Source organism: Passer domesticus, chromosome 10 (genome assembly GCF_036417665.1).
Source record: "Passer domesticus isolate bPasDom1 chromosome 10, bPasDom1.hap1, whole genome shotgun sequence".
Taxonomy (NCBI): Eukaryota; Metazoa; Chordata; class Aves; order Passeriformes; family Passeridae; genus Passer; species Passer domesticus.
Genome location: NC_087483.1, coordinates 38,572,453 through 38,587,900, shown reverse-complemented (window position 1 = coordinate 38,587,900; position 15,448 = coordinate 38,572,453). Strand labels below are relative to the sequence as shown.

General features: G+C 35.9%; 1 protein-coding gene across 5 annotated transcripts in view; it reads left to right on the top strand.

Annotated features, from left to right (window-relative positions):
* Nucleotides 1-15,448, top strand: part of LRP1B (LDL receptor related protein 1B) — a 622,229-nt gene that overhangs the window by 432,982 nt on the left and 173,799 nt on the right. For all 5 annotated transcript variants that reach the window (XM_064435270.1, XM_064435269.1, XM_064435266.1 and 2 more), the window contains exons 22-27: nucleotides 1,953-2,153; nucleotides 3,609-3,854; nucleotides 9,654-9,851; nucleotides 10,540-10,744; nucleotides 13,077-13,241; nucleotides 13,806-14,050. In XM_064435270.1, the coding sequence (XP_064291340.1) occupies nucleotides 1,953-2,153; nucleotides 3,609-3,854; nucleotides 9,654-9,851; nucleotides 10,540-10,744; nucleotides 13,077-13,241; nucleotides 13,806-14,050 (1,260 nt within the window). The remainder of the gene's footprint in view (nucleotides 1-1,952; nucleotides 2,154-3,608; nucleotides 3,855-9,653; nucleotides 9,852-10,539; nucleotides 10,745-13,076; nucleotides 13,242-13,805; nucleotides 14,051-15,448) is intronic.

Below are 15,448 nucleotides of genomic sequence, written 5' to 3'. Positions count from 1 at the left end.
TCAGGACACTCATAATATTTCATTAAGTCCATCTCTTTAGAATCTTGGCAAAGATTAATTCCTTGAAAGTATATTCTACTTAAGAACTTGTCATATCTATCATAATGAAAGATGAATCTTTCATTATAAAACATATCTTCACTAAGGTACAAGGAAGACAGGGAAACTGATTTTCTCTGTAAACATTTGAATGCATTAAAGATTAAAATAACAGATTAGGAGCACTACTGGAAGCAACTTCAATTTACTTTGGGTTATGGTTGGTTTGGTTCATGTTGGTATTTTCCATTAGCTTGCATTCTACTGCTGTGTTGTAGTAATATATAAAATCAATGATCATTCAGGATAATAAAGAAGAGGGACACTTTTTTGAAACACTTGTGATTACATGCAATGATAAGCTGCATACATATCGTGCATACTATTTTGTTTCCTCATGTCTGTGCAGTTCTGTCTTTTCAGTATGGGATGTTTGGGACTTCGTCCACTAAAGAAAATGGTGGAAGCTTTTCATTCTAGTTGCCACCCCTCCACATTTGTTTTCAAGCTGATTTTGCACTAGAAAAATGTTGTTCTGTTGTTTAAACCTCACATTCAGTGTAATATGATCCTGAAGTTTCACTTCTTGCTTTTCTTCACCAAAAGTGAGAACAGTCTCACATTTTCCTCATGAGTGCTGCAGAAGCATGGTTTTTTTCAGTGTATTGTTTCAACGTCTTTTATCCCCTTGACTTTCTGTGAGACATTAATTATTTTTGCATCAAAAGAAGACTAAAATGTCAAACTGAGTGCATTAAACCAATCTTCAACAAATGTGTCCTTTTAAGAAAACTGAAATGTAATATTGTATAAGCTGGGAAGGGTGGGCAGAAAGTTGTCACTTCATGCTGAGCAGGTTTCAACTTAGAAGTCTCAGGCTTTGCCAGTCAGTGCCTGGGCATCCTCCAGAACTGCTGTTAATGGAACTAACCATTCCCAGGATCTTCCTTCCCATTCCAACTGAATTTTTTCTCTGCATCATTAATTCGTGGGAAAAAAAAATTCTAGATGAGCTTTGTTAGTTGTGCTTGTATTTGTTCTCTCTCTATTAATTGGAAAATAAAGTGCATGACATTTCTGTTCAAGCTCAGTGTTATCAAAATTTACAGCTAAACCCTCCTGGCTGTAGGTAGAAAGTAGAAAAATAGGTTGGGACAGGAGCACACACACACACACCTGTAAGTGTCAGCATTCACAGTCTTGGCTCTTTTCATGTAAATCCCTCCATTGTTGATTCTAATTTAATACCTCCATGATTTTAAAGATTGAAACCCTTTTTCTAATCAAGAGGCTTTCTTGCCTCTCTAAACATTGATGGTCCTCACAAATTCCTTTTCTCCCTTTTGAGACATGATCTGAACATTTACTTGACAAAACTGAAGTAATTTAAGAATTTTTTTCTGCTGCAGTTATTTTGCCTAAAAGAGATCTTTTGTCTGACATCACTGGGGAATGGTTGTGTCTACTTCCTAGGAAGATTTTGCTTTGCAAACCCATGGTAATTAAAAGTCATATATTGAGACATTGTTTCCATGGAGGGCTGTTGCAGCAGAAGATGAGAGATGAAGAAAAGCAAAAATTAAAAATAATTAGAAAATTTTAGTATCATTTGGTGTGTTTAACAGATTTTGAGTTTGTGTTCTGCCTGTATGCACTTTTGTGCAGCACACAAATGAGCAGGGTTGGTGTTGTTTGGAAAATTAGATTGTCCAGAGTGTTGTGAACAATGCTTCAGAGTATAAGCGCAAGTTGATTTCTTTCTGCTCATTAAAGAGGAAAACAGTATTAATAGAAAAGAATACTACTATTAAAAAAAAATAAAAGAAATCTGTACATTGTTTTGAAGGTTTTTTTTTCCTCCTAAAGTTTGCTTCCAGTCTGATTTCCTGTGTTTATTGTCTCTTTTCCCCAAGGGAGATGCATTAGCAAAGCGTGGCTATGTGATGGCGATATTGATTGTGAGGATCAGTCTGATGAGGATAATTGCGAGGGCTATTTGTGTGGACCACCAAAATACCCTTGTGCTAATGATACCTCCATCTGCCTACAGCCTGAGAAGCTCTGCAATGGGAGAAGAGATTGTCCTGATGGATCTGATGAAGGCGATCTTTGTGGTACTTTTTAGACACCTTTTTCTGATTGCTCATGATACTGCCTGTTGTGATGCCTCCTGCTGAGGAAAAGGTTCTTGCACTGAAATTTTAGCTCTGGAGCCTATGTGAGGATTTTAGTTAAGTTAAAGTCATACTGAGTTTGTGCTTGAAGTTTTAGCTTTCTTCGAATAAGGTGAAGGAGACAAGTCTTTCAAACGCTTTAAAACATTCCTGGAAGTAAACAATTTAAAGGGCATCGATGTGCAGGAAAGGACTTTAGCTCATTTGCAGTTCTCTCCAACTACAGAAGCCTGAGTTCACACCACAGAACGGTTTGGCTTAGAAGGCACCTTAAATGTCATCTTGTTCTGACCTCCTGCTTAGGCAGGGATACTTCTGTTAGACCAAATTACTCCAAGCCCCTTTCAGCTTGGCCTTGGACACTTCCAGGGATCCAGGGGCAGCCACAGCTTCCCTGGGCAACCTGTGCCAGGGCCTCAGCACTCTCAAAGTCAAAAATTTCTTTCCAATGACAAATCTAATTTATCCTCTGTCAATTTAAACCACTCCTCCTTGTCCTGTCACTACCTGTGTCCTAAGTCCCTCTCCAGCTCTGTTGGAGCCCCTTTAGGCCCTGGAAAGGACTCCAAGGTCTCCTTGGAGCCTTCTCTTCTCCAGGCTGAGCACTTCCAGCTCCCAGCCTGTTTACAGAGCAGAACTGCTCCAGCCCTCAGAGCATTTTTGTGGCTTTCCCTGCACTTGCTCCAAAATGCCCCCATCCTCCCCTCATGTTGAGGCCCAGAGCTGGATTCACTCCTTCAGGTGGAGTCTCACAAGAGCAGAGGGGACAAATCTCCTCCTTTTGAGGTACAGCTTTGTTTGATGCAGCCCAAGACACATTTGGATTTTGGGGCTGTAAGCTCACATTTCCAGGTCATGTTGTGCTTCTTATCTACTAACACCTCCACTTCCTCCCCCTCAGGGCTGCTCTCAATCCATTGTTTTCCCAGCCTGTATTTGTGCCCGTGATTGCCCTGACTCAGTGCTGGTATTGGGCCTTGTTGAACATCAACATTCAGGTGGCACAGGCCCCACCTTTCAAGGTCCTTCTGGTCCATCTTTTCCCTGCTGCATCACTCACGCAACTCTGATCAGAAACTTGCTGAGGGTGCCCTCAAACCCACTGTCCACGTCACTGATAAAGGTGATAAACAGTATCAATCCCAACACTGACTCCTGAGGATCACCACTTGGACATGGAGCTATGCTAAAACCTTGAAGGGTTCAGTAAAGCTACCAGATTAATGGTTGCACATCAGATAATTTTTATAATGAATATAGAAATCTGTTTTAGAAATACAAAGTTTTATTTGCCCATCTTGGAGGCTTCTATAGGTATTTTAGTTGACTTTGCTATATACAATTTAACTGACAGCTTTTGCAGCCCTTAATTATTTTTTTTCCATGTTATTTCAGACGAATGTTCACTTAACAATGGTGGATGTAGCCATCAGTGTTCTGTGGTTCCTGGAGGAAGAATTGTGTGCTCCTGCCCTGCAGGATTCAATCTCACTACGGACAACAAAACTTGTGAGATTATGGATTTCTGCACCAAGCACCTCAAGTGTAGCCAAGTTTGTGAACAGCATAAAAATACTGTCAAGTGCTCATGTTACGAAGGCTGGAAGCTCAGTAAGGATGGAGAGAGCTGTGTTAGTACTGGTAAGTTGAAATTTGATGCACGTTCAATATTCAGGATGTTAATAGCTGTGATGGCAATTTACTGAGAGCTTCTTTCACTTTTTTTGTTTGTTTTGTTCTGTATATGAAATACAGGCTGGGATTGTCCAAATGTGGGGTTGATTGCAATCTAAGGACTCATTAAAACTCTCCCTATTCTTGATGTAAAAAGGGCTATTGAAATATTAGGCTGTTGCTAATCTAAGAATGTTAATACCAGGTGTTTCTAGGAATGGTAATATGATATAATTAAATATAGTAATGTAATGAAAAACCTTTTTGAAGTTTTATACAGTTTTTCATGTGCAGTTAATATGAATGGGCATACACGTATAAACACAATTTTACATTCTATATGGGGGATTTAACATGTATTTTTAAGAAACGGATCAATGATGATATTGATCAGTATTGATTGAGGGTTCAGAAGGTTAATTTTGCATGTACAATTACATGCTGCCAGTTAGCATTCAATATTTAAGATGTTTTTTCCCCTAAGGCATTCTGACACTTGTTTTTTGACAGCAGTAAGAGCCTGCTCAGCTCACTAATTGAGGTGAAAACCAACATGAGCCAAAACAGGAGAGGGGAATGTATTCCCCTCATTGTTCACTGTTAATAAGTAGAGGCATCATTTGGAAACCATGTTAGGAGTGTGTTTTTCAGGTGCAGTGTTGTGTACAAAACAGAAACATGCATGTGCAATATAAACTGTTATCACATCTTTACCTCCCTGCTAGGGACTTAAAATAATATTGAGTTTCTTTTCTAGATTTTCATAATTCACTTTTCTTTGGTTCAGGATTCTTTGATAATTTTATTCTATATTATCTCTGTTCTTCCATAGAGTTTTAGCAACTCTGAACAGAAATATCTTCCACATTCTCTTTTGCTTATTTGGATATTTCACATTTCAGTAAATATGATTAGGATATTCTTTATTTATTCTTACTCTGCAGTGATTGCTGTTTAAGTTCTTGCTTTGTGTCAGTGCTTTGGTCTGGTTCTCAGTGATTTTTGATCAATCTGATTTGCTATATTATGGACACCTCCAGCAACTGAAAAAAAGTGCATTCTTACTAGGTTGGAGAACCAAGAGGATTAAAGGAATTTAAGACAGTGTTAGTAACTCATATGAGAAAAGCTTGAAACAAACTTTAAATCAGGTAGGAATAACTGATATTTGGAAACTAAATGGGGAAAAAGTGAAGTGTACTCACTTGTAGCATAAAATAAGAAAAGCAAGACTACTGTTTCCTGGGTTTCTTAAGCCCAGGAGATATTTCTGCTTAATGTTTACTGGTGTTAGTGAGAATCTGAAGTTACAAATTGATTTCTCCAGATTTTTTTTCAAAGAATGTAATACTAAATATATGATCTGAGACCTGTGGTGTCAGCTGATATTAAGAAAAATGATCTTTTTCTATACAAACAGTAATGATGCTACCCTAATGCCATCAAAGCTGTGACAAAATTATTCCAAATTAAATATGGCATCTGCTTTTAAAGGCACAAATCATCTTGGCCCTTTTCAGTTTATTTAATTCAAAAGGCATGGGAAGTTCTCTGGAGGACAGGTCCTCAGACACTTCAGTTGCTGACTGTGTGAAGAGCATTTTAGGAAAGTGAGAACCATTTTGGTTCCTTTTGTGAATCTGTGAGACTCAAAATGTCCCCATCACCTAAGTCTCTGAGCATGAGATCTTGAATGAACTTAGAATGAAGAAAAAACTTTTGTATTATACTATTAGAAATAAAGTTCAAAGTGACCTTATGAAGACAAGCTGTCCCCCAAATGCCAAACTACTATTTCAACAATTTCAGTTGTTATGAAGTAATTCTTAGAATAGCCATAGTGATTTAAGATGCCTTGAACCAGGTATGTGTTCTATTAGAACAGTAACTTGTAATCTGTTTTCCAGAAGAAAGAATGAATTACTCAGAAGAAAATGAGAACACTGCCCTTTACCTTTTTTTTTCCTCTACTTGAAATAGCATTTTCCTATGTATAAGAAACATTTCACAAGTACACAGCAATAACATGTGAAGTTAGTATGCAACACGTTTTCAGAATATGGTAAAAACATTTGTTTGTGAGCCCATTAGAAGGGGAATATGAGTGCTGAAAATGCAGGAATTATGTGATTCAGACTTTTTTTCCTGTATCAAAAAGTGTGCTTGTCAGGGTAATCTAATGAATTGCCAGAGAAATATAATGAGTTACAGAGTAATAATTATACAGAACTAAAATGCTTGAATTGAGCAGTTTCTCTCTTTCCAGTTTCTTTTTCCAAGCCTTTTTTAGTTTCCTTTGTTGTATCTCATTTCTGCTTATGTTGTCTTCATTTCTTGAGGGTTTTAAATGTTGTCTTTTTTTGTCCTCCAGAGCTTCTGCACTTTCCATGTCTCTTGTTTTCATCTCCTTTGCTTGTTGCTTTTCTGGCATTGTGACATTGCTGACTTCCCAAACTTTAAATGTTTCCTTTAGATTTAAATTTGTATTGATTGAACTGAGAGTGTGTTACAGAGCTCCATTATTCAGATGGAAAGTCAATACAAATTATATGTTTTCATACTTGTGTTCCTGGTTTCTCTTAAAACACATTTCAAAATAAGTTGTGCTGATATATTGCACTTGCTCTTTTAAATGATAATAAGCATTCAGAAAAAAAAATACTGTTCTTAAAAGATAATTAAATTTCATGTTTAAATTCAACCTTTCAGACTTTGGTCTAATAAATGTTAGATGAGCTCAGAAACACTTTGTTTAAAATTGATTGTCAGTCTTTCCCAAGCAGTGGAAACTGTTATATTGCTTCATATGTATATATATATATATATTATTTATTTATTTTTTAAATAGAGGATGTTGTGTCTATCTGTTTGATCTGTCTTAGCTGCTTTGAAGCTCAGTTTTGCTATAATTTCCAGATACCTTTCAATACTAAAATGGAGAAGGGAATATTCCAATCCTCTCTGAGCTTAGTCAAGCTTTTAATTAAGGTTTCTTTTCCGAATCTTTATCAAGTTATTGTTTTTCTTTGAGGTAATTTTCATAAAAGCACACTGTAGATTTCTTGCTGTGCTGTTGTTGTTACAGTGAGCTTCAATCAAACAATTAAGTTCAATCAGAATTTTCCCTAAGAAAGAATTTTAAATTTAATCACTGAAAAATGTGAGGGATTATTCTTTATAGAATCTTTTTTGATGGCATTGTGTGGGCAGTTTTCTTGTAGCAGAGATTTTTTTTTTTTACAGCTTTTCATGTAGTTTATACTTTGTTTGCCTCATATATTTTATATCCTAACCTTTGTGATAAAAAATTTTGAGGCATTTATGCAATCACGGAGTGCAGAAATGTATGATTTTTCTCAACAAATTGGTAACAGCTAATTTTCCTGGAAGTTTCAAAGAATGTGATCAATAACTATTGTATTGATTTGAGACTTTAGAGAAGTTCTTTTAATCAATTTTCAGAATAAAATGCATTTTACCTCAATTTCTAGAAGATTATCAGGAAAATAACATCAAATTTTGGGTTTATCAGGTAATGGAAGCATAATTTAAAAAAAAAAAAAAAGTTTTTGATTGAGGCTGAAAATCCCAATTCCCTGTAATGTAGCTGGAGTTTTAGAGCCATTGAGTGATCAGGTTGGAAGGAAGATCAAAGCCCAGCTAATACTGCTGCTGTTATCTGCTTTCCAAAACCTTCAGGACACCTTCAGTGCTAAACTCCCAGTTTCCCAGGGGTGAAATGTTTTGTTGACTCACTCTGCTGAAGACTTTTGTTTTTCTGGGCTTTCTGAGTCCTCCTGGTCCAGTTTGAGCCTTTAATCCTTGCCCTACTTGTTATTTATACAGAAAACAGGATTTTTCCTGTTTTCAATTCATAAGCCTTTTATGTCTTAAGGGAATTTCATGTGCTTCCACTCATCTTCTAATTCCATTTTTTTAGACTAAGCAGTTCAAGATGGTTCATTCTTCCCTTGCAGGCCATGATTTCTAGACCTCTTGGAACACCTGCTCATTTCCTCTTGTATTTCTGTACTGATTCACACTCTTCAAGAGCTGTGCTCAGAGGAAGATATAGTTTTGCAGGCTATTGTCAGCCAAGTTTAGGGTTTTGTCATGTTTATTTCAGTTCTAAATCCTGTCAAAATCCCATTGAACTTCTCATACAGATAATTTGCACTGTAGGTTATTTATCTTAAATTGTATTTCCTCTACTTTGAATGAAAAAAAACAATCTAACATAGCACAGATTTATTAGGTTTCTTTTTCTCCTATTGTGTTGTTAATTGCTGAGAATTACAAAAAAAAAAGCTCCTAGTGAGGATTACGACTTGTGTTCTTATGTATTGGAATTGCCAAAAAACCAAAGAGATCAGTAGCCTCCTGCTACTGGCAGCATAATAGCTGCCAATTTATCAGAATTTGGGAAGTGCCATTAGAGTGTGTCTCAGTTTAGATAACTGTTTCTTGTGAAACAGCTCCTAATATCAGTGATCCTGCTCTGCACTAAATTATTTAACCACTGCAGAGGTTTGAATAATTTGCTTTGCTGAAAGTCACTCATTGCTTTAACAGATAGGAGGGTCATGGGGAAGTTCAAGGCAGGTTGTGAAGAAGTGCTTCAAGAGTAGAAACACCGCTCTGCTGAGGTGCTTGATTAGCCTAAAACATCACAGATGATTTAATATCTGTGTGCAGTGGGCATCAGGAGAAGAGGAGCTGCAGGAGGAAGTGTTCAAGTGAATGAGAAGGGATAAACTGGGTGTTTTCAGAGCTCTCAGGAGCCTTGAGAAGCAGAAGTATTGCCCATTGCCATAAACTGCCATTAATCTTTTACATAAAGAAGTTTAATTGTATGGAAAGCAAATCTCCCTTAATCTGTGTTTCACTCTAGGAGAAGGAACTCAGAGTATTTTGGTGGGAACAACTACTTCCCCACAGAAAAGGCTTGCTGGGAAAAAGAATATCAAAGTGGATATACTGAGTTGATTCAACAGTTTATAGAATGCAATTTTTTGTCTTCCTTGTTTGTGTTATTAACACAGCTCCTTGCTTGAAAAACCTTTCCTGATCTTTGTAAGAACTATAATAAAAGATAAAATGAATTTCATAGCATGGTTGACCAATGCTGATCATGTTTACAGATATTTTTATGCACTTTGATATCAACTCACTGGCACAAATCATGTAGCATTAATTCATTAAAAATGGAAGCAGAAAGTCATTGGTAGCTGGATTTGTGATGACATGACATAAATGTTCATTTTCTTGCTTGTTAGTTCCTATGCACTTCAATTGAAAACACAAGGTACACTGTATATTCAAAAAGTACTTTTTGTATTAGTTTTATGTATTAGTAAATACTTTCAGCTGGTTGGCTTTTGAAACAATGTATATTCTAATGGGTTTTTTTTTCTGAACCTTTTGAGAAGCAGATTTTAAATTTGATAATGTGACTTTTTAAAGCTCTAATTATGGGCTCGTAGTGCTAGAGCTACAAAATACAGTTCAAGAGTTGAGTCTGATATTCCCAAATTTAATGTCTAATATCTCTAGTTGGGATCAAAGATAATGCTAGAAGGGAGAATTAAGGAGTCTGTTGGACTGAAAAAGTAATTGAAAGACTCCTTATCAAAAGATGAATTGTTTTAATCATCTCTTTCTCCTGATAAAGTATTCTGTTGTTCACCTTCCACTTGTCATTTATATAAATTTGTAGCAATATCTTTTTTCATTATTCCTTTGAAATGTTTGATCTTCGTCTTCCAGATCCATTTGAGGCTTTCATAATTTTTTCTATTCGACACGAGATCAGAAAAATTGATCTTCACAAGCGTGACTACAGCCTCTTAGTTCCTGGTTTAAGAAACACAATAGCCCTGGATTTTCATTTCAGTCAGAGTTTACTGTACTGGACAGATGTGGTGGAGGACAAAATTTACAGAGGGAAGCTCTCTGATACTGGAGGTATGGATTGAATCTTTATTTCCTTAACAGTTAGAGCACCTGCAGTTACAGGGTGTGAGACCTGGTCAGTCGTAACTGAGCTGCCTTTCTCAGAAACAGAATTTATGATGGCATTCTGCCTTTCACAAGGCCTATATCGAGGTTGTGCTTCATTTCCAAGCAGAAAAAGACTTTTGTTATCAAAGTTTCTTTTTTCGGTATGCTCTAAGGGGAAGAAAATGGCAAATGCAAAGAACTGGTGTTTCTTCCTGGTTCAATGAGTGCAATATTGATTTATTTCATTTTTTGCAGTTTATCTTCACCTTATTAAAAAAGTATAAGAATTTATTGGATGTGTGATAAATTATCTCCTCTCACTAGGAGAAAGATTCTGCTTCAAAATTTTATAGCATCCAGAAAGACTTTTTCTTTGCTCTGGTGACATCATGATGGCCTATAACTCAATATAACCTCATAATATATACAAAAGACTTTCTACAAAATGTTCTTTGCGGAAGTGTATGTTCCAGTGCTTTCATCTAAAAGAAAAACCACAAATAATCCAGAAATTACTCCAAGAATATCTGATAGACTTGTATGTCCACATTCATTCTACCAGTCTCTACATCAGTTCTTTAAGAATCTATTTTTTCTCTTTTTTTTTCCATTTTTAATTAATTTTCCGTCTTATTTTTCCTTTTGCTTTAAGGTGTTAGTGCCATTGAGGTTGTGGTGCAGCATGGCCTGGCCACCCCTGAAGGTCTGACTGTGGATTGGATAGCAGGAAACATTTACTGGATAGACAGCAATTTGGACCAAATTGAAGTAGCAAAACTCGATGGCACTTTGAGGACAACGTTAATAGCTGGAGCTATGGAGCACCCGAGGGCTATTGCTTTGGATCCCAGATATGGGTAATTGTAAATTACAAAAGCATTATTTTTCTTGTTGCAAAGTATCTTAAAAATTTTTAAATGTGTTATTTGTTTCATTTCCTTTTTTGTGGTGAGTTATAGTTTCTGATAGTTCTTGAAAGTCTAATTTGAATAATAAAGAATCCATTATTAATGTGTTTTTTTTCTAAATGAAAATGATTAAAAAATGGTAAGTCAGGAGATACAGGGATGTTTTTGTTGGCAAATTACTTATCTTGCCATGTTGTTTCATTTATTTTTTTTTCGCTGTGGATGATGACTGGAATGTTTGGTCTAACATTTATGTGTGGTTAATGGACAGATTTAGGTGATTCTTCTTACTTAGAGACCAGTTTTTTGGTTTTATGTTTTGCCTTTTTGTGTTTGTTTGTTTGGGGATTTTTTGTTGTTGTTGGCCTTTTTTTAAAATTTTTTTTAGTTGTTTTTTTGTTTGTTTGTTTTTTGGGGTTTTTTTGGTGGGACTATAAAAATGCAGCTTAGATGTTGCTGGAAGCCTAATGGCTGGGTGAGGTAAATGCCACCTTCTGTGTTTGGTTTTCATCTCGAAGTGGAGATAATGCTTGCCAGCTCCTGTCAGTATTTTTTCTACCTATTCATTAGGGGTATGCTATCAACCAGAATATTATGTATATTCAATAGCTCCAGCCTCTTCCCAAAATTACCGCTCTTTCAGAGAGGGGAAAAAAAACCCCAAACAAACAAAAACATTCAGAAAAACACAACAAAACCGACAAGCCACCAATCACAAATTAAATGTGGCCAAAATAACATAACTGACCTGTTTTCAAAGCCATGGTATTTAATTTTGTTTAAGAGTTTGCTGTGGTCTGTCATGTGTCTTCACTGAATATTTCTCTCAGAAGCAAAGCTGTGAATAAAAAAATAAAGATTGATAAAGGTTCCAAATTCTGGGATCTACATTGTGAATTAGGATGTGCATGCCTTAATCATTAAGGCTTTAGCCCTCTCAACTGAGCTGTTAGAAAGCTTATTTACAGAGTGCATCGCTTATCTATAAAGATCTTTAAAAAGAGGTATCCTGTTGGCAGAAAAATTGGCAGAGAAGTTGCTCAAATTAAATGGTTGGGAGGGAAAAAAAAAATCTAATCACCACTCTCCTTGAAACTGAAGGCTTAATCTGCCTTTTGAAGAGCCAGAGGCAATTGATGATACATTATGTTAGAAGTCAGGAAAGAAAAAAATCTTTAAACCTAGACAGGAGTAGCTCCTCAATCCTTTCACAAACAAATATGAATAAACACTGGTATTTCAAGGAAAAGGGCTGTGTTAGGAGTGCACAAATCCTGTATCTCAGTGGAGGCAGAGCTGCACTCCAGCCTGCAGTGGGGCTGAGCAGGTATTCTCACCCATACAGATGTGTGCAAAATAAATATTTGTAGATAAAAACATCCCCTGTGAACCTCCCTGGCTGCCAAGGCTGAAGGTGTTGTAGTGGGAAATACAAAAACTTGTCAGAAGTTTTGTTGCAGTCTGGCTCTTTGCAATTAACTTTTTGCAACTAACTACAAGTTTTCCCTATTAAAAGTATAATTTTCCTTGAACAAGTCTGTGCATTGTTGAAAATTCAGTAATCTAAGAACAGTTAGAGTTTCTTTCTGTCTTCTTGGTGATGCTGTTTCTGTTAATTAACAAGACACTTCTTTGGTTATAACAATGAAAGTTCTCCTTATTAGAAAAACATTAGAAATGGTACAAAACTGAGAGAGACAACAATAAAACCTGTCTTTGAAGTTTTCTTAGCAAGTCTAATCTGTATAAAATTCATTAGTGACATACCAAAATCCAGGGGTCTTTATTAGAACACTCTTAAGAGTAGCTGAAAATCTCTTGTTTATCCTGTTCCTTGATCCCTGCTACCTCAAATCACCTTTCTTCCCATTCTCCCCTTCTCGTCCTTCTATCTGTGGATTGCTTTCAAAGGCTCTAATTATAATTTCTTTTAATGAGCTGGGTTTCTAATTATAGAGGGAAGACAAGGCAAGCTGCCACTGTGTAAATGGACATGGAAAAGGGAACGCCATTGAACCTCTAGGGTTTTTTTGTTTTTTTTTTTTTTTTTTTAATTCTCTATTTTCGTTATGGCTCTAAATAATAATGAAATATTACCTCCATGTTACCCTAAGAAATTTATATAGAGACCCAAATTGATCTATATTTAATCCTTTAATTTAAAGCATGTAAATGGTTCAACCTTTTTTCCAAATGTTGTCTCATAAACCATTTCAGATTTTTTCTTCATGCTTTAATATTTTCTTCTATCCCCCTTCCTTTTTCCTTTTCCTCTCACCAGAATTCTGTTTTGGACAGACTGGGATGCAAATTTCCCTCGCATTGAGTCTGCTTCCATGAGTGGAGCAGAGAGGAAAATCATCTACAAGGACATGGACACTGGAGCCTGGCCCAACGGCCTCACTGTGGATCACTTTGAAAAAAGAATAGTGTGGACAGATGCCAGGTAAAGTGCTCACAGCATCCTTATTGTCACTGAGAAATCCTCGTTCCTCCATGCAGAAATGAGAATTGCATTAAGTGGAATGCAGTTATGGACATTATGAGTTATGGACATGAAGAGCTCTGGGCAGGCACATGTATAAAATGTACATTGCTTTAATTTCCCTGCCAGCTGTGGGATCACCCATAGTCCTGGCTCCCTGTGCGTTTCCATGTGTCCTCCTTGACACTCATCCATGCAAGGCTCAAGTTAGTTCATTATTTTTAAAGTTCATCTGAAAGAAAACTGAATTTTCTGTTGCATTCCTCACAGCACTGAGGTAAATTAAAGCATTATACAAACAAGTATTTCATGTGTCTAGTTAAATGAATAATAAGAACTTTATAATCTATAAAGTTAATGATTGCACTGCAAAAATTCTTTGGTCTTACCACTCTTACAAGTAAGTTTTTTACACTTTTTGCCAAATGTCATAATGGTTGTTTATTTTCTTTTATAAAATTTTATTTATAAAATAAAATTTTTATTTTATTTTTACGTAATCTTAAATTTGGGGTTGTCTTGTAGATCGGATGCCATTTATTCTGCATTGTATGATGGAACCAGCATGATAGAGATTATACGGGGTCACGAATATCTTTCTCACCCTTTTGCTGTTTCTTTGTATGGGAGTGAAGTTTATTGGACAGATTGGAGGACCAATACCCTTGCCAAAGCCAATAAATGGACTGGCCAAAATGTCAGTGTAATACAAAAAACAAGTGCTCAGCCATTTGATCTCCAGATTTATCATCCAAGTCGTCAGCCACAAGGTGAATATTTATACAATAATTTATTACTGAGGGGGGAAATAAGTATTCTTTTTATATATAAATATCTGGATTATTAGCAGAATAATTAAATATTCCTCCCCTGAGGAGGGAAATCCATATTGTTTTTATACATAAATATCTGTGTATTATTTTGTCTTGAACTGTTGTATTCAGCACTGGATGAAGTCAAAATCACACAATTCATGTGGCAGAAGTTTTTATTGGCTACAAATATATATATATATATCTATAGGTTAGGATGCACCATGCAAAATAGCAATGCTAAAAAAAAAAAATCATGAATTTTTGTTGTAAGATATAACAAAAGATAGTGAATATTTTATAGAGAAATACTTCAAAGTGAAAGATACCACTGGAGGATGACCACCAATTAGTTACAGAATCTTCCATGTTCTCTGGATACATTTCAACTTTCCTGGCAAGAAGTTGATGTTGATACTATTTTAGAATTTATCTCATAAATAGTTTTTTTCTATTTTTTTAATAATGAGAAATGATAATTTGTTTTTTTCTTCATCCTGGTTTGTAGGAACTAAGTAAGGAAATTAGACATTTATGTTAGTAGGTTGTGAGCAATCTTGATTTGAAAACATCAAATCCTCACAATTTTGGATAGTGTAAATATATTGGAACCCAGTTCTGCATTAGTTATACATAGAAAACCATGGTTAAAACTCTAATGTAAGTGAGTACCAGCAAGGAACATTCCACTGCACACTAGAAGGCCAAGGATTTGAGGAATGTTCTCACATGGAATAAAGGAAAAGCAATGAACACCACTCATTGTTGGGTAGCGTGTCCAAGTGTGGTGACAGCTGTGACCTCTCAATATGTGACAGAAATTGTCAGGATTCATTTTTCTGATACTTTTATTTTAAAACAGTAAAGAATGTATATTGAAGACTAATGTTGCAGGTTTTCAGTGGATGTCAAGTCTCTTGGACTTCATCACTTTCTGAAATAAGGCATTTATTTCCCATATTCTTCAGAAGTTATTTTTTGGGGCAGGGTTCTTAAAAGCTGTCTGACTTCTGCTGAAGATAATATGTGTGCTCAGGCAGTTAAAATAACAGTGATGTAAATATGCATCTCTGCACACACCTTTCAGATGTGGTGTTTTTTTTTTGTTTTGTTTTTTGTTTCTTTTTCTTTTCTTTCAGGTTTTTGGGTGCTTTTGTTTGTTTGGGGGCTTTTGGAAATTTTCTTTTCATTAATTTGGCAATTTTTCTTTTAATTTAATCGCTCATAACTTTGGGATTTGAGGAACAGTGTTCCATATTTGATGTTTCTAAAGTGGCAGGAGAGTTGCCATTTGCCTTTTCTTGTTCTCAGAAAAAGAACAGCTCCTTTCTGTTTGGACTGGGGCCAGACAGCATC